General features: G+C 36.7%; 1 protein-coding gene and 1 long non-coding RNA gene across 8 annotated transcripts; both read left to right on the forward strand.

Moving 5' to 3' along the window:
• Window positions 1-7,672: 7,672 nt before the first annotated feature.
• Window positions 7,673-8,179, forward strand: LOC132859918 (G2/M phase-specific E3 ubiquitin-protein ligase-like). The gene is made up of 2 exons (XM_060890899.1): window positions 7,673-7,826; window positions 7,965-8,179. The coding sequence occupies exons 1-2, from the start codon at window positions 7,697-7,699 to the stop codon at window positions 8,132-8,134; spliced, it is 300 nt and encodes a 99-aa protein (XP_060746882.1). The 5' UTR covers window positions 7,673-7,696; the 3' UTR covers window positions 8,135-8,179.
• A 2,248-nt stretch (window positions 8,180-10,427) lies between these two features.
• Window positions 10,428-17,328, forward strand: LOC132840772 (uncharacterized). Of its 7 annotated transcripts, XR_009647837.1 has the most exons (6): window positions 10,440-10,552; window positions 11,219-11,330; window positions 11,956-12,043; window positions 12,252-12,407; window positions 12,640-12,734; window positions 12,836-17,321. It is a non-coding gene; the product is annotated as an uncharacterized LOC132840772 (long non-coding RNA). The 7 variants fall into 7 exon arrangements; XR_009647831.1 differs by having other exon boundaries at window positions 10,428-10,552; window positions 11,219-12,043; window positions 12,836-17,323; XR_009647834.1 differs by having other exon boundaries at window positions 10,431-10,552; window positions 11,219-12,407; window positions 12,836-13,148; window positions 15,286-17,328.
• Window positions 17,329-19,124: the final 1,796 nt, after the last annotated feature.

A 19,124-nucleotide genomic window follows, 5' to 3' on the forward strand; every position in this document is an offset into this window, starting at 1 on the left:
TCTAGGATTAAAGTCACTCTGGATAAAGTGGACAGGTGTTGGTGAAGGAGGCACTAAGGAATCCTCCACATCCTTTTTCTCCATGTTTAGTGACAGGTGTGTTTAGATTAGGAGGATGCTAAAACTATTGGCTGTTGTATAAATCAGTGACACGCTGTCACTCAATCGTAAGTGATAATACAGAGGAAATACTTTGGCGACCTCAGAAATAAACAAAAAGTAAAACAAAAAACAAAAATGTCTCATTATTCGGAATGAAGATTCTCTTCTAATTTTTGTCTTGTGTTATTTGTATTTCATTTTTAATATTAAAACGACTGGCAATTCATGTCTTGATTACATACTCAGGCACTTTTACTGTACGCAAATATCAGTTTTATTTACTAAGTGTCACAACCTGGGATGGAAGGAGACAGACACGTACGCAGGATAGCTTCAAATGAAGGGGGTTTAATAAATAAAGAAGGAACAAAAAAGATGACGATAAAGAACAAAACAGATGACACCATTTAACAGGGACTAGACATAACGAAGGGGTTAACGTAACTAATGATTCCGCGCTGCCTTCAGCAACGCGCGTCAATTAAATACAATAAAGACAATGAGACAATTAGGAACAGGTGTGGGAGACAGGGAGGAGCAGACGAAGGCGGGGCAGACACGTGACAACAACAATAGCACATGGCCAAAAGTCCGGGCTGAGTCCTGACACTAAATAAACATGACATTTTCGTACAGTAAAAGTGCCTGAGTATTTAATTAAGAAATGAATATGGAACCTGGGATCTGATCGCCATGTGAGACAGTTTCATAAATAAACAGGCTACAATATTTGCTGAACTTTTCAATGTCAGACTGATATATTTATATAAAGTCAATCAACATTGCCGGGAAATAACACAGCATTGTATAAGGCACAGAATTATTGAGATAAGAATTAGGTATGATGTTTAGTTTATCACTGCTTCAAATATCTGTGTCTATATTTGAGTTCATAGAAGATGTGTCTTATGTGGGTATGCTGCTAATTTTTTGTTTCTACCTGCCCACAAATTTAGTTGGTTCTGATTTTGGTATGAACCAAACAGGTATGAAAATGACCAAGCAGTTACTAATGCAGTACTAATGAATTAATGAGTAACTATAAAAAGACAATGTAAATGCATCACTCAGTACACATGTAAATTATTATATGCCTATATTTATCCTGTGAGCTTGAGATATGTTGACCAATCTCCCCGCACCTTTCAAAATGAATAGCGCTTGAAGAAGCATCTTTATCTTTTCTTTATCTGTTTATAACAAATGATCTTTTCATTTCATTTGACATTTTTCATGCATTTAATGTTTTGGAAAGTTGGTAGTAATATTACTATTATAAAATTTATTAGAAAATTATTATTAAAGATGCACAATTCAGATAAACCCAAAATTATAAGATTTCCAGCGTATGGTGTGTATTCTGGAGGAGAAAGAAACCTTTTGCTGTTTTTCTTGATGAAAACTGAGTGTACTTTATTTGCTGGATTTTAAACAAATGATCAAATTAGTATTTGATGTTGCTTTGATTAGCAAGCAAGCATGCAATGTACTTAAAGTGTAGAATGTGGTTATATTTTATATGCAGTTATATTTTAAATGTTATACATCACACACACAACATGTACATTTATATTTACAGCATTTGGCAGATGCCTTTATCCAGAGCAATGTACAAAAGTACTTTTAAGTCTCTATCATTGAATATATTAGCTTTGGTTCACTATGTTACAGACAAGATACCATGAGCCTAAAACACTGTCCAAAGTTTTTTTATTTTATTTAATTTTTTTAAATAGACAAATACAACAAACAGGGGAGAAAGTGTTAGTTCAGGTATTTCATGAAGTATGTCTTCAACTGTTGTTTGAAGATAGCCAGTGACTCAGCTGCCCGGATACTGTTTAATATGCACTGTTTTCTTAGTGGAGTGTGTTTACTTTTGTAATTGAAATAATATTAAGAGCATGTATTTATCACTTTTACTGGAGTAAACAATTGTAATTGTACTTCTACTTGTGGAGTTACTTATTTAAGCAAATACTTGCACTTTTACTCGAGTATAAAGTTTGTGTACTTTTACCAGCTGTGCTCTAATGTGATGTTAATTAGATGACTATAATCACTACTACTGTTACTACAAAAAGTACAGAATAATAATAATAATAATAATAATAATAATAATAATAAGACGAAGAAGAAGAAGAAGAAGAAGAAGAAGAAGAAGAAGAACCGTGACAGTGAAGACAGTAATGTGTTAATATATTTCTTGTTTTTTTGGGTCTACCACCCAAAATCACCCTAATTTCAACAAGGATGTCTTTTTATTACCTCTTTCAAGTTTGCAAGCACAAAACCATGAAAGTGGCTATATAGTAAGTGCCTTTGAGAAATGAAGAAAATGTGGGACTACAGGACAGTCATTGCAGAGATAAGAGAAGTGTTCATGGACAGACTTCCTGAGGATGTCAGGTATTATATTTAGGGTGTACTGGCCTTGTTGAACCCAATTCAATTATCCAGCAAGTTAACATCTTAGAAGCACCCAGAATTAAACAGTACCCCTTTTAAGTGCTCTAGACACATATGGTCCACGTATATCCTCGCCTGACCACCTGGAGCTTGGCTGCCAGAGCTACCTCTTTAATGTCTCTTTTCTCAGCTGCTTTCTAATTACCTGGTGGAACTCCAGGTTTAGGTTTTAGGTTTTTTAGCTGGTGTGATGTCATTGTTAGGTCTGAGTTCAGAAAATGAAGCCGTTCTGGTTGTTGCTGGTGTCTGAGAGGGAAAAAGAAATCCCTTAATAAATCCCATCCCATAACCAATAAGTATGAAATACATACATATGTGCACAAATGTATTTGAAATCCGGGGGTTTCCTCCGGGTACTCCGGTTTCCTTCCCCGGTCCAAAGACATGCATGGTAGGTTGATTGGAATCTCTGGAAAATTGTCCATATAGTGTGTGAGTGAGTGAGTGAGTGAATCAGAGTGTGTGTGTGTGCCCTGCGATGGGTTGGCACTTCGTCCAGGGTGTATCCTGCCTTGATGCCCGATGACGCCTAGATAGGCACAGGCTCCCCGTGACCAGTTCGGAGGTACTTCGGGTAGTTCGGATAAGCGGTAGAAAATGAGTGAGTGAGTGAGTGTATTTGAAATCGCTATCAGTATAAATTTCATGAGATATGATACAGTATATATACTGTATATATAGCACCCTTTTGGCAAGCATAAACATGCCATTCTAAATAACATCAAACATGCATTTTTAACTACACAAAATGCACTGAACACAATCAGGAATGATGACAAACAAGATGACCTGTCTGTGATTGAGTCTCTTTGTAATGACATCACTATAAGGGCCAGTTGTTCAAAAGGTAAGCTGGTCGGATTTTGGTTATTGGATTGGATCAAATCTTGAAAATGGGTTGTTCAAATGGAAAAGAAGGATTCTGAAATCTGATTAGATTACAGAATCCAATCCTAGTTTTAATCTGGATCAAACCTTCAGTTTGTGTTGTTCAAAACTTGTCAGTAGGATTTGGATAACTTTGATCCAAAAAAAACAGGATTATCCTGATCCCAACAAGGGGTAGGATTTCAAGTTGGATTCCATTAAGAAAATGTAGTAAAACTTTAAAATTGGTCAAATAATACATTTGTATCATTTAGTGTATATACTTTTATTTATATTTTGCACTTGACTTGTGTAACCGTTGTAACAGTGATAAAGTAGATATAGTAGACAAAGGCTACCAATTAAGCTATTCAGTATAGTAAAGTAAAATGAAATATGAAATAATCTCCCAAACAGATTTCAATAACAAAAATAATATATTCCATTTTTCTGTCATTCATCACCATATATTTATTTCAAAGTAACAATCATCAGAGATTAACCTGTCAAAAATAATGTCTAACAATTGCATCCCTTACTATATGTCCAGTCAGTCCCTCATTCGGACAGAATGCCAGAGGTTGGTCTGGTTCTTCAACAGGCTCAGGTGCATCATAAACATCATCACAGAGAGGGACATTGTGCCTGGTAGCGATGTTGTGCAGGACGATACAGGAGTCATCAGCCATGGTAGGAGTGGATAGGCACTGTCTCCTAATATTATGCCATTCGGTCGGTTGGTTTGGAGCTCTCTGTATAAAGCACTCTCTCTCAGGATACGTGCATCATGAACAGACCCATGCCACTTCACGACACAGTTTGTGATGAGGTCAGCATCGCCCACAAGTTGGATGTTGATGCTGCGCCTCCCCTTTCGGTTGATGTACTCCCAATCCCTCTCATGAGGTGCTTGGATATGCACATGAGTGCAGTCAATAACCCCAATAGTATTGGGCATGTTCCCCAAAAGAAAAAACTTGTGCTTGGTCTGGGCAATCTGGACATCCTTTGGAAGTGAAACAAACTGATTGACCAGGCTGGCCAATGCAATTGACACAGCTTTCACTACATCACTCACAGTTGATTTGTCCACTCCTATATTGTCACCAACTACTTGGTAGAAAGTCCCAGATGCAAAGAACCGCAGACCAATGAGGACCTGTTCTTCCACAGACAGACTGTGACTCCTTCGGGTTTTCCGTTGACTTCGGGTTCTCGGTTGAGTTTTGGCTTGACAAGGTCTGCAATGTGCTGATATTAAGCGAGCATACAGTTCTTCAGTGGTGTATTGCGCCAGTGGTTGTGCACGCTCAACATACACCCTTTGACGGTATCCTCTTCCACCAAAATGGTGGTAGCGATGGACAATACTTGCCATGTCACTGCCTCTCTCTAAGTCCTCTGAGAAAGGCTGAATATAAGATGGCTATCAAATACCACACACTAATTGGCTGACATGCTGTGGCTTGTGTTCAATTAAATCAATCATGCCTAAGGCCTATAAATACTATGTTCACTGCAACAGATGAGGTGGAACCATGGACTCAAAAGGACCTAATTTCACTGTTGCAGAAACCCATGCACTGCTGGAGGGTGTTAAGTGCCATTATGCCTCAATAGTAGGAAGCTCTGTTGCAGGTGGAATGGTGACTAACAAAAGGAAGAAAGACATTTGGGTTGAAATCACCCAGAATGTGAATGCAATGGGGTCTGGCCAGAAGAGGACCCTGGAGCAAGTAAAATTTAGATGGAAGAATCTGAGGGCCAGAACAACAAAGGACCTTGCTGAAGCAAAAAACACCCAAACAGGCAACAAACCTTTTAAGAAAGGTGAATACACAGATGTGGTTTTGGACATTATTGGAGGTGAGAACTCTAAAGCTCTGCATGGGATTCAAGATGTTGTAGGGATGGTGAGCCTACAATTGTAGAGGAAAGTGAGCCAGTTCCTCCTAATGCAGAGGAAACATTCATTCTGGATCTCAGCCCTATTATTGAAATACAACCTGGATCCTCACTGGTAGAGCCAGCAGTCACAGGAGCTCAGAAAAGAGGCTTGAAGCATCCTTTGCTGAATAATAATGATGATGCCTATGAATTACTTCTAAAATGAGAGATTGAAAGAGCAGAATCACAGATACTCCTGGCAGAGGAACAAATCTAGCTGACCAAACTGCAGCAAACCAAAGCAAAACTTCAGATCCGCCTCCTAAAAGCAGAGCTTGGAAATGCTGGTCTCTCCTTCTCAGATGAAAAAGAACCCTGAACATTCTTTATTTTGTTAACTATTGGAAATTTAGCCATTTTATTTTTTTTAAGACGTTTTCAAAATATCCACAATGTATTTGTTAATGTATATTTATTTTTTGTGACTCAGATGAGGGGTCATAAGAAATTATAAATGGAAGTGGATGTTTGTTATTTTTGTGTTTTGTCTCAAAATAAAAAACTTACAATGACCCCATGTTGGCTCTTCTACCTGTTCTTTGCATAGCTTGGTAGCCCACGTTGTGAAATGTTGTCCCATTTAGAGCACAGGTAATCTGCATTTGGTCATTTTGAAAATGGTGTATCTGGATCAGGGTGATCCAATCCAATGTTGCTTTGAAAAAAACGGCATAAAAGTAAGACGGATTACCTGATCCTGAATAGAAAAAAATGGGATTTCCAAATCCGGATCATTTTGATACAGATTAAACTTTTTGAACAACTGGCACTAAGAGTATAGTCTTTTACTAATAAGGTTACGTTCTACTTTCTTGCGATACCTCATGTGACCACAAGAGGTCACTTGGCTACATTAAGTTACACCTGGCAATGCCAGGACACAGGGTATATATATATATATCTCATGAATTTATTGCTGTTTTTTTTTTTAAACAGAATTTTATTTTTACTTTCGTTTTACTTTTAATGCCATGTGGAAACAAATTGGTTTTGCCAAAGTTGCGTGAGGGACAGGAACAGAATGGCTTTATGATATACAACGTTTTCAGATCAAAGGCAGTGTACATTAGGCCATCAAGTGTTCTTACTGTTAAGCTATTAAAAATATAATGTGAGGCAGTATTTGGTGTTGGGTTGGAGCATACACTTTGACTTAAGCCCATCTTTTTTGTGTGTGTGTTTGTGGTTTTGTTTGTGTTACGTAGTATTTTCCTAACAGTAAAGACACTTTTGGGAAGTGAAGACATTCTAACCAGTCCTCACAACTTCAACATTATGCATTTAGTTGTGATTGTTAGGTTAAGGGGCTAAGGAATGCATTATGCCAATGAGTGTACTCACAAAGATGGAAAGACAATTATGTGTGTTTAATTATTAACATTTTTGTTTTGCTTTAGTTCGACAGCACTGACTCAGAAGACAGTTGTGTTGAGGTTGACACTACAACATCCAGTCACAGAGCTACAATTGACAATCACACCAGTGAGTATATGACTACAAGGGCAAGGGGAAAACAAATTGCATCAAAACAGCAGATTTCTAGTTATTGTGGGCTGGTTCACTCCAATGTTGCAAACGTCTAGTGACACCATGTACAGAGTTAACCAGCCAACTGCAACGCTGCCGTTGATTTGGATGACACAGTGAACCAGATTCCATTAACTAGCAATGATGACTATGCTGTCTACCTTTCAATAATAGTTTCCATTTCTAATCTTTCTTCTGATGATGAGGAACTGAACCAGGCTGTAATGGCTAGTCCTGAGAGTCATACGTAAGCGAATGGGAAGTTATGACCTTTTAAAACAAGTGGGGCAATTGTAGATATAACTAGTGAACTTATTACAATTTTGCTTATTGACAGGAACACCAGTCAGATTCAGGTGTTCCCAACATGCCTATGTAGAGGGTATAATAGTAGTTGTGAACAATGATTAATTTAGATACAGTTGGTGCTGTTAGTCATGACATAGTAAAAATGGGAGAACCTATGCTTATTTTAAGTTGTGTATTTATAACACATTGTCCACAAAGCATGTATAATATGTTATATATGTAATAAATTATATATAATGTTATGTATATGTAATATAATGTTTTTAATTTTTCCTGCAATAGTCCATCTGAATTCCAAAACACTACATCGGCACAGGAGGTACTGCTCAGTCTGGCATCCCAAATTGACAGCAGCCAAAGGTGCAGGTTCAATAACAATAGATCTTCAGTTCTAGATGGTGCTTTGTGGGGCTTCAAGCAGTTGACCTACAATCCCAAATACCAGATGTGCATCAAGTTTTCAGATGACTTGGGAATGGATGAAGAGGCTGTGGACCTTGGTGGCCCCAGGAGGGAATTTGAACGCTTGCTCATGGAAGCTCTTGTGCTGTCACCTTTGTTTGAGGGAAGCGACAGCAAACTGAATTTGGCCCCGGACAGTTCCGGTATGTGCAATATAATGTATTTGCTCTCAATGTAATAATTTCTCAAGATTTATTATTATCTCAGTCATAGTTTTTGTGACAGGTATGGTGTGTTTAATTTAGTCCTCAGCTTTGTTTTCATTTCTATGTTTTTTCCAGCTTTAAGAGAAGATCGGTATTTCCTGGCTGGTCCGGCTATGGCTGTAAGCCTTGTTCATGGCGATCCTCCACCAGGATTCTTTTCACCAACTTTGTATTCTTCCCTGTTTGGTGGCAAGTCCTCAGTGAATCCTGTCTTGGAAGTCATTGCTGATGCTGACCTCTTGTAGTGTGCAAATCTTTACTGCAATCTAAGTCACTTTTTAGGCCCCACTTTACACACAACTTACTTACTTTCACTAGTCCTGTGGGACTGATTTAGGTGAAGCCATAGCTTGACAAAGGGATCCACACTTTGTTTGGATATTGTTGGACTAAAATTTGTGAATACAAAGGACCACTGAGCAAAGGCAAATAGTTTAGTTTTTTTTTTTACAGTTATTTAGTTTAGGTTCAGTTGAAGCAGTGTATGTGTCAGGTTATTACAGAATGTGTGTGAGGAATCAGTATTATGGCCTAAACGGCCTCTCATAGAAAACAAGTCATGCAGCTGCATTTTGGATCATTTGCAGAGGACGAATTGCATTCATAAGTAGACCTGCCAGCAGTGATTTGCAGTAGTCCAGTCTTGTGATGACAAGTACCTGAGCAAATAGCTCTAATGTTGTAGAGAAGGAACAAAAATGAGCATATCACTAGCAACATGCGAGGAAAAGGACAGTTGATTGTCCATAGTTACCCCAAGGTTGTGAGCTGTGACTGAAGGGGAGATCAGATCATTATAAAGCCGCCTTCACACTGCACACGACAAACGACCGCAGATAAACCGGAAGTCATTCATTTCCTATGGAGAGTCGCAAGGTCGCTGCGTGAGGTGACGATCACCTGCGGATCCGTAATTTTCGGGTCCGATTTGAGCGTTGGATCCGTTAAAAAAATTTAACTTGTGCGACTACACCGCACCCGATATGCCGACCGGATGTGATGTATTCTAATGTTGTCCTATCAGGTTCGTGTGCGCGAGATGATAAGAATTATTGAAAAGTATTAATATTAACTTTAATTTTTAAACTTTACCAAAAACAATCTTTTTGTTTTAAATACATTGTTATTGATAAATTAATAAATTGTTAATATTTATATTGTATTATTTTTAATGTTGTGTCCATGTTTCCTCAAAAATTATTCACGGTCTTTCTGGATTTATTGTTGTATTGATTGTTTGTATTTACTCCTTCATTAATTAATTCCTTCATTCACCATGATAAATGGAGGGAGAATACAGGCTCTTGCTTTTACTCTCTTTTACTGGAGACGCAAAGAAAACATTGCAAATCAGTGTGTATAAAACACCACCTGACTCGGAGAAAAAGTCTCGGTGAGTATCACCGTTTAGTGCAAGAGTTGCGCCTTAATGGAGAACATTTTTTTCACGATCATCTAGTAATGGGTTTTCCGAGACCGCGAGAATTAACTTCTCTCCCATGTTGACGTCTACACGATTATATTGCATATTCCGTGCGACTGTCACTAGGGGGCGAAATCCGACAGTCGTGTCCGTTTGTCGTGTGCAGTGTGAAGGCGGCTTAAGGGATGCACCGATCCGATATTTTGGATCGTATCGACGCCGATCCAACCATTTTGAGTGGATCGGACATCGGTGGTGCGTGACCGATCCAAATCCGGTACCCGTGGTGGTTGATTAATGAACAGCAAACATCATAGACTATTGCTTGAACTTATAAAAAAAAAATACACTTATACATGGGCGTCAGAAGCAAATAAAAAGTGGGTGGGTCCTGTCCCATCCACATATAATGGTTCCGCCGCCCATGGATTTCAGGAAGCAGGAGCGTGGTCAATGCTGTAGGTAAAACGCGGAATGGAGTTTAATTTATTAGGGAATTCCTCAAGCAGAATGGATTCGACTGGCGGCGCTCTGAAAAGTAGTAAAAAAAAAAAAAGACATATGCGCTGAATAGAGACGGTAAAAGTGGGTGGGTCCAATATTATCGGTCTTAAAAAGTGGGTGGGTCCTGCATCACAACACCAATACTAGATGAGCCAATTGCAGAAAAACTCCTGTGCTGATGTCACAGTATAAAAACCCAAATCTCACTTCCTAAACTAGAAAACGTAGAAGAAAGTTTATATAAAGAAAAAACAAGAGAGGGCAGGGATAAGGTTGAGCCCAGAAATGCTACTGATCCAGACGAACCTGCAGGACTGATAGACAGCGTTACAGGCCATCATGTAGCACTGCAATCCCTGCAAAAACATCCATGTCTCTGCTTCTGCACCCTCATGTCAGCGGCGCGGGGGTAAAAATGGACCCAAATGCAGGACAGCGTAACAAAAACAGGGATTTAATAAATTAAAGACACAAAACAGGACACAGACAAAACCAGACATGAAGACAAGAACAGAAGACAATAGGATTCCGCGCTGCACGAGGCAACGCGGCTCAATTAAATAATACAAATAATCATTAAACATAAGGGACAGGTGTGCAGAGGCGGGGCGGAAAAGACAAGGGCGGGGCAGACACGTGAACACGAAACAAACAAAAGGCACATGGCCAAAGTCCAGGCAGAGTCCTAACATCTCATCCCTGCCCTTCATCTGGAGCAAAAGAAACACACCTAATGGTAAGCTTTGACTACTCTTCTCAGAATTCTATGAAACGTTGTTCCAATTGCTTATCACCAGAGGATGGTCCAACACCACTGTAAGTTTAAATTATTATATTATATTATATTATTATATTATAAATGCACAATAGATATCATTGTCATTATATAAAAATAAGTGTAATGCAACAACTCTGCTTATGTCCATCTTTAATTAGTTATTTTTTGCATGTTTTCTTAGCACTATCTCAGTGCAGATAAACTAAACACAGCAGACACGATGTTGTAGGACAGGCAAAATCAGAAACGAAAGAACAGGCAGGAAGTCAGGGCAGGCAGCAAACAATCAGAGAGTCAAGGCGCAGAAACTGAGTCAAAAACCGGAATCAAAACAAACAGGAAACGCTCAGAATGACTGCTAAAGCAAATTGAGACTTCGCACTGAGGTCAACTTCAAGTTCGTATTTATACACGCCGGTTAATAAAAACGGTTATTATTCTGGAGACGGCATAATATTCTCTCCGTTGCTGGTTGGGAAGTGAGGCAGGTGCGCTGATCGTGACAAATACATTATATGGTTAATTCGATATCAATTTCTGTGTGTGTGTGTGTGTGTGTGTTCATGCTGTAATTCTGCTCTGGCTACATATTTGTTAAGAATAAATCTTTTTGTGTTCATACAGAACTTCTCCATCAACAAACCCAAAAAGGACAAAAGGCCAGAGGAATAAAGTCATGTGGAATTTCATCAATGAAGATGATTATGTAATCTATATTAAGAAGTCTGATGAAGAGGTTTAAGACTTTATTCAAAATTATTTTAATAAACCATTATGTGATAGAAAAGATGATAGAAAACGTGATAGAAAAATTGAGCATTTTTGAAAATGCTCAAAAACTAGACTCAAAAAAATGAAACATGGCTGTTGTTGGTTCAGAGAATATAAATAAATTTGAAGTATATAATTACCTTTTACATTTGTGCATTCAAATTAAAATATTTGTTTTGACAAAATTATATAAAAAGTCATTTTTAAATTTTCAATTCACTTAAATGAATGAAATAGTTGTGTTTCTTCTGCAGATAGAACGCACATGGTTAAATTTTCTCTTCTGATTAACGCCATTTTGTGCGGTTCATTTTGTGTTTATGCGGAGACACAGTTAAGATACTTTACTTGCATTTATATTGAGATTTTCAAAGATTAGAATTGTGCATTACAGATTACATAATTTCCAGATGTATTTCACGTGTGTAATTTACTTTTTCACATTATTAGTTACTCTGCATTCCGTTTTTATTCCTATGTAATATTTTCCACTTTTTGCACTTTGATATAATATAAATTATCCCATAAAAAGACAAATTACTTTTTTCAATTTTTAATTAGTAGCAGTTTCCCCATTTATGTGTAAACAGATGGCCAGGGTTAGCATGAAGTGGTCGAAGATTTGCCTTTCATTGGTGAATTTAAGAACAGATGTCAGCCCTCTTTAATGAGCGAGAGGTCAGTCTCTGTAACATCAGCTATAATTACTTACATGATTGTTGTAATTTTGAAGTATTCACATTTATTTGGTTGGTTCATTTGTGGTAATGTTGTATGCGATCTGTAAGTGTTGGTGAAGACATACTGTTAGTATATTATAACACTGTAAGGACTGTCGCAAATGTAACACTAACTGTAGTGATTCGTTGTTTTTAAACTGTATTAGGTATCTGTGAAATTCAGTAGGATTACAACGATCCCTTTGGTGTCCAAATTCATGAGTCAGCTCGATCATTTCTTAACTCAGCTCATCAGTGTTTTCAGAAAGAAAGGAGGAGCAGCAGGACAGTAGATCAACCACATCCTGTCAGTTATGGATCAGGTATGTTCTCTAAACTCATCATTTTAAATCTGGCAATATTTCTCTCTTTCAGTTATTATGCACTCAGCCTCATGTTATAAAACCATGTTTTTTTTCTCTCAATTAAAACGCTAAAAGGTAATAATGGTTGAGATAAGATAAATAATGGCTGAATGATCTTTTTTTTTCCTCTGTGAAACGCATCTAAAGCCTGGCATACTGCAAATAATGACTTTTTTGTCACACTTTTAAGGATGTCCCCATCAAAAAAAAAGACATGAATACATCCTAAAAGCCCTCGTTGTTTATGTGAATGAAGACCCCTCAAACCTTGTGAAGAAGTACATGGTAATTTATGCCTGTTAAACATATATCTAATACCAATTCCCCTTTCACCTGGATGTAATTACCTTTATGTAATTACATATTTTTTTATTTGAATTTTTTAGGATGTTGAACATGTTGAAGTCCAAACCTTGATGCGCAACACCACCCTAGGAATCTACGTCATCAAACCCAAATGGGCACATGCCACAGACCCTTACCAAGATGTTGGCATCATAGTTGAATTCATCAAAATACTTGAAAACCTAAACAATGTTGCCAATGCATGTTCTATAATGCTTGGTCTAATTTATTTATTAAACTTGGCTTACCCGCAAGACTTCAGATACACATTTAAACATTTCAAAAGCTTTTTATGGAGCTAGATGGCAACAAGCTGTCAAACAAGGTCCATGTCCTGAAAAATAAACTTCTTTTGTAAGTATTAACTTGAGGTAAGGTTCAAGAGGTGGTACTTATGTTTCCTCAATGGGGTTACACGGTTGGCTTGTTACAGTACATTTGTTCCAGGACTGACCATGTTACACTTTTTTCATTATTGATCTCATTTTAAATACGCTTTATTTATTTCCCAATTTAAAGGAGGCACAGACTGCAAGAGAGACTTTTCACCCACCTGATTTAATTTATAGGCAATGCTTTTAATTTTTTTATTTTAGTATGCTTTTAATAATAAGAAAATGAAAAGCAGTTTTAAAGATACAGATTTTGAACAAAATTTTTGTTGGACATTTGTAAAAGGTATGTTCTTAAATGCATTAATTGCATTTACAGTGTATTAGTTTTGCTTAAAATACTAAGAGAAAACGGTGAGACAGTACTGAGTTTTGCAAACCTCGATGCGCAACACCACCCTAGGAATCTACGTCATCAAACCCAAATGGGCACATGCCACAGACCCTTACCAAGATGTTGGCATCATAGTTGAATTCATCAAAATACTTGAAAACCTAAACAATATTGCCAGTACTGAGTTTTGCACATATTCTTGTTAAAAATGTGTAGAATTAAACCCTACAGTATGTTTAAGTTGCAATAGGAGAAAACAGTGAGACAGTGTTCAAAAAAAAGTTAATTAAATCCAACATATTTTTGAATGTATCTACCAAAGTCTTTAATGGGAAAACAAATATAATCAACAAGCATTTGCTATTTTAAAAACGACAAATAATGAAGTAAATAATGTGCAACGTGTTTTGAAGAGGGAAAAAAAAAAAAAACAACACAGAAGAAGAAAGTATGAATAATGTTGTAATGAACACGGGACAGAGCGGACCCAAACGCAGGATAGCTAAAACAAACAGGGTTTAATAACAAAACACGAAACATGACACGGACTAGAAACAGGACAAAACCACAGTAGATGCCGCGCTGCACCAGGCAACGCGGCACAGTTAAATAGACAAGGTAATACAATTGGAAACAGGTGTGTGGAAGCGGGCAGGAAGAGACAAGGGGCGGGGCAGACACGTGACGATAAACATAAACAAATGCACGTAGCCGTAAACAAATGCACGTACAAAAGTCCTGGCAGAGTCCTAACAAATGTTATTGAAATAATCGGTCCTTTTGATCCAAAGCATGAAAAAGCACATTAAGGACCTCTTAATTAAAGAACTTAAAGAAATGAAAACTTTTTCTGAAGTTTGGATAAACACAACAAATTGTTTAGAATATGTCATTCCCTCCAGTCTCATCTTCCCTGTTTGTATAATTGAATCAATTTAGCAATAATTCATAAGATTAAAATGTATATTGGTTCCTCAAAATATTATATCTTTATCAAAAACATTGTTCTGGAAAGACAATGAACTGACAAACTGGAATCCTGACCATAAATTTCAGGTTCAATTCAATATTACAGAATTCATATTTAAATGTAAAGAAAATAAGAAAATAAGAGTAAAGCAGCCTGTAATATAATAAAAAACGTTCTGAATATTCAGGCTTAGAAATGTCATACAGCAAGTGGCATCAGAAACATCGGTAAAGTTTGAGTCCACACTGAGAGCAGGGATGAAGAAGATGATGGAGATGATTGGGAGCTCTGATATTCATAAAGATTACAGAGGAGTATAAGAGATGGTGGACTGTAAGCGTGGATGAATATTTCAACAGACATGTAGTTCCATCTGATATAGAACACATACAGGGCCTTTATCCTAAACTGGAGTTTTTCTAGGTTGATTTGGCGCAATGCTTGAATTTTCCTAATGAGGAATATTTGGAATAAATCTCGTTAATGCTAATTTGTCCCTTTGTGATTTATTGTTTCTTTAACAATATTGTTTCTTTAATGTTTACCAGTGTTTCTAGATCTAAAACATTATTACTCGTCATTATTCTAATTTTACATAAAATGTTTTATCCTCCAAATAGGTTTACAGTAAGTGCTCAAAGCTGAAGATGAGCATTATTTTTAGAATAACAGCACAACAGGTTTATATTAATGCACTCTGGAGTACTGCAGACACTCCAGACTAGAAATAAACAGATTTTTGGAATCGCTGATGAGGTGAAGTTTTCTGTTTGGATATGATTGTGTACCATTTAGAAGAAGAAGAAGAAGAAGAAGAAGAAGAAGGATTCTAGGCTTGCTTAATGGAGCTAACACATGCATGGATCTTTCTGAAGTCACAGACATCACTGGCCAAATAAGTGACACCAGACCATGTAATGCCCCCCACTGTGCCTATGAAAACATTTAATTGCTCATTTGCTGAGGAACCAGTATCACCAGCTGTTTTGACAGAAAATCACCAGCTGTTTTGACAGCTGTTTTGACAGAGCACTTTTTTTTGACAAAAAACCAACAAGGAGGCAGATATCCTGTAAGGGAGCGGCACGCATGTCAGCGTTTCTTGGATTATACATAGTCTGCACACACAGTATACTGTATAAACCTTCCTTCTCTCCATTATGTCCGCCAGCTCTCTACTTTTCCATGTAATTGTACCAACGATAATAGTCCCTATTCGCAGACATATACTCTAGCCTTTGCTCTTCTGTCTCTGTCTACAAACCCTTCTCCCGCCTCTCCTTCCTTGACCAACAGTAGTCCAATTTCTGCCGGCACTATGTAGGTGGCGATTGTTATTAACCTGGGCCTCGACCGATTCACACTGATGCTTCATATGTTTAAGTTTGGCACGTTTTATGCTGGATACCCTTACTGACGCAACCCTCTCTATTTATTTGGGCTTGGGACCGGCACAGAAGTCATTGGCTTGCAACACCTGTGGCTAGATTAAATATATTAATATTACTCTAGTGGTATAAATGATTAGAGTGGATCAGAGGGACATATTTATATGAATATGAATTCAACTGAATACATTTTTTGTAAGCAAATGTTTATTGTTAATAAAACATATATAACTATACAGTGAATTCATTGTGAATGTGGATCACTTTTCATTGCTTTGACACAAAAATCAATAAATAAAATTTTAAGCATTTAAATATCATGAATTCTTTTCTCCCACAAACTCAACCTGCAACAAAACTCTGTAACTACTGCAAACAGGTTTATATCCTGTTGTTAAAACCAACCTTTTTATGTTTAAAATCAGTTTTTTCCCACTCTTTTCCAGTTTTCCATCCCGTATCTGGGTGACATTCCTCAAAGGTTTCCTCTGGGTTCTTCAGTATGTTCTCCACGACTCTGCAGAAAAGTGACAAAAGATTCAAACCAGCACAATTCCACATAAATAAAATATTATCATCAACATAATTATTTGCAAAAATAAACAGAAGACATTGTTGATTTGGATTTAATACACTGTAGTGTTCCTGTGTGACTGAATGACTCATTTCAATCAATTCAGCACATCGGCGTCTTTTTAAACTGTGTTGTCTTTGGAACTTTCCATGTTTTCAATATCTTTTTGAAATTACTACAGAAATAAAACTGAAATATAATCTAGGATTTCTGATTTATTCCTGTAACAGATGCTGTAGTAGATTCTGTGTAGTATTGTAGTAATAACCCTATTGGGTTACAATATATCGCAGTTGAGGTTTTTTTTTAGCTCGCTGTGTCATGAATAATGACACAGCCTTGCTCAGAGAGCTCCTTTGCTAGAGTTTGGATAGTTTTTTATTACGATTTGGATGACAGGATCCTGACAGGAAGCAGGACAGGTGGCTTCTCCAGATTATGATGTGATCAGTAAAGCCTATCATCCTCAGTGAGCTCCCTGAACTGCAGTCCACCTAAAGAAGCAATGCTGGACCAAGATAGTGATGGGGCTCAGACAATCGAACATCTCACTCCTCTTTCTGTTGTGGTCTGGGAAGCACTTCTGCTCCCTGAAGGCCAGAACAGAAATAATGAGAAAGAGCTTCTTCCCACAGGGAAATCAGTTCTGGTCCTCAACCACAACAACAACAAAACCACAAGAGATCTTGAACTTGTCTGAAACAGCACACACAACCTCAGCCTGGTTTTACACAGCATACATCAGCCCACATCTGCACCATATTCAAAATAACAACATACTGTTTTTGCCACTATTCTCTGTGTTTCATGAATTAAAATTTTATATTTTCTTTTTATTTTTATTTACCTGTATATAAGTAAATTCTATTTATTTGTATTCTATTTTTATATCACGGACACTCAAAAAATCATTTGATTGCTTGCGGTTCTGTGTATGGTTGTGTATCTGACCAATAAAATATGGATTCGGATTTGATCTGTAACTTGCTTTGTTGAGCTGATGTTGGTAAAGAACCCTGTGTAAGCAGTTTGGAAAAAATAAACTCAATAATAAGAAAATTGTCCTACAAATTAGTTCTACATTTTTTTCAAAATGCTTTTCCATAACTACCAAAACTCCTCAAACCCTGCAATCTGAAAACACAGCAAAGCGTCATCACTACAGTTCATAAAGTGAGAACATTTTAATATTCAACAGCACAATTACCTCAGAAACACTAACTAATGCCATCCATACAAGTAGTAAGCAATGATTATTTTCATTTATTATTCTTTGGGTAATCATTCCAACAGAAACAATTTTCAAAGTTAAAGAATCTTTACAGGAATGAATAAATTGATAAATTAATAAAAATCCTTTATATTATCTGTAATTAATCAGTTTTATTTGTACAATCGAATTTGATAGAATTGCAAAATAAATTCTTACAGCAGATTTTACAGAATACACAAAAATGCTAGACAAAACAAAAAACCTTTAAAATAAATATAAATAATTTTTTTTATATATATTATTTATTTATATATGTAATATATATAAGAACTATATATGTGGTGTGTGTAGAAAAATAATAGTAAATAATGTGATAAATAATTCCCAATGTTTTTCTAGCCTCCTTCCATCTAAAGAAATAATTGAAAAATTAAAGTATTCACTTTTCATTAGATTTGTTCAAGTAAGTTCAGGATTTTTGGTGTGACTTTTGTACCTCTGCACCTTCTCTAAGCCAAAAGAGTGTTTTTTTGTTGTTTTGTTTTTTTCAATAAATGCAAAATATTTGTCAAAACAATAAAAAAAAAAAAATAAAAGGCTGATTTACTGTTTGGTCCGTATAGAGCAGTGTTGTAGGAAGAGCTTTGTAAATAAATAAATAAATAAATAAATAAAAATTTAAAATATATTTAGTGTAATAATTTGATTAAAATAAAACTGGGTGCAAATAGCATATCAGCACACAGATACACACACTCCTGCCATGTACGACTGTGACGCAGTAAACAATTTCTTATTCAACCCAATCGACAAATGCAGAAGAAGCTCTTGAGGTGATTCAGGAGCGCTGAGATTCTATGAACGCTGCAATACAATACAAAACTTTTTTTGCATCAAAAAACAGAAATCAGGTAAGAAAATTACATTTTTTTATCTAGTTGGTGTGAGCTTCCATGGACTGTGATCATACTGGCAACAGACAAACTACAACTGCCATTTTGGTTCGCGCGATACAACATTCTCTTGATGGTAAAGCCTTACCTCTGGCTAAATTCAAATAGTAAATCAGTAAATTTAAAAGCAAATAGGCCAACAGAATCTAACCATGTTTTTAAACAAATGGATAAAGCAGAGAAGCAATAAATGTATATACTTATCAAACTGTACCATCAATTGCTCAACAATTAGGACATAAGCGACAAGAAGGCAAAGAGATGAAGGACTACAATTGCCATTTTGAGACGAGTGATACGGCATTTGCTCGATGTTACAGCTTTAGCATTGGCTCATGCAAATAGTAAATAGCAAAAAGTAAGCATTTAAAAGAAATTCAAAAAGATTTCTATGCGGTTAGAATGAAAGACTGTAACAGAATTAAAGACTCGGTCAAAGATTTCAGTATGAACATGCTAGCTAATTCAGTAGCCACTACCAACATGGCTAAAAACATTGACCACCA

This window comes from Tachysurus vachellii, chromosome 2, assembly GCF_030014155.1.
Source record: "Tachysurus vachellii isolate PV-2020 chromosome 2, HZAU_Pvac_v1, whole genome shotgun sequence".
In the NCBI taxonomy this organism is placed as follows: domain Eukaryota; kingdom Metazoa; phylum Chordata; class Actinopteri; order Siluriformes; family Bagridae; genus Tachysurus; species Tachysurus vachellii.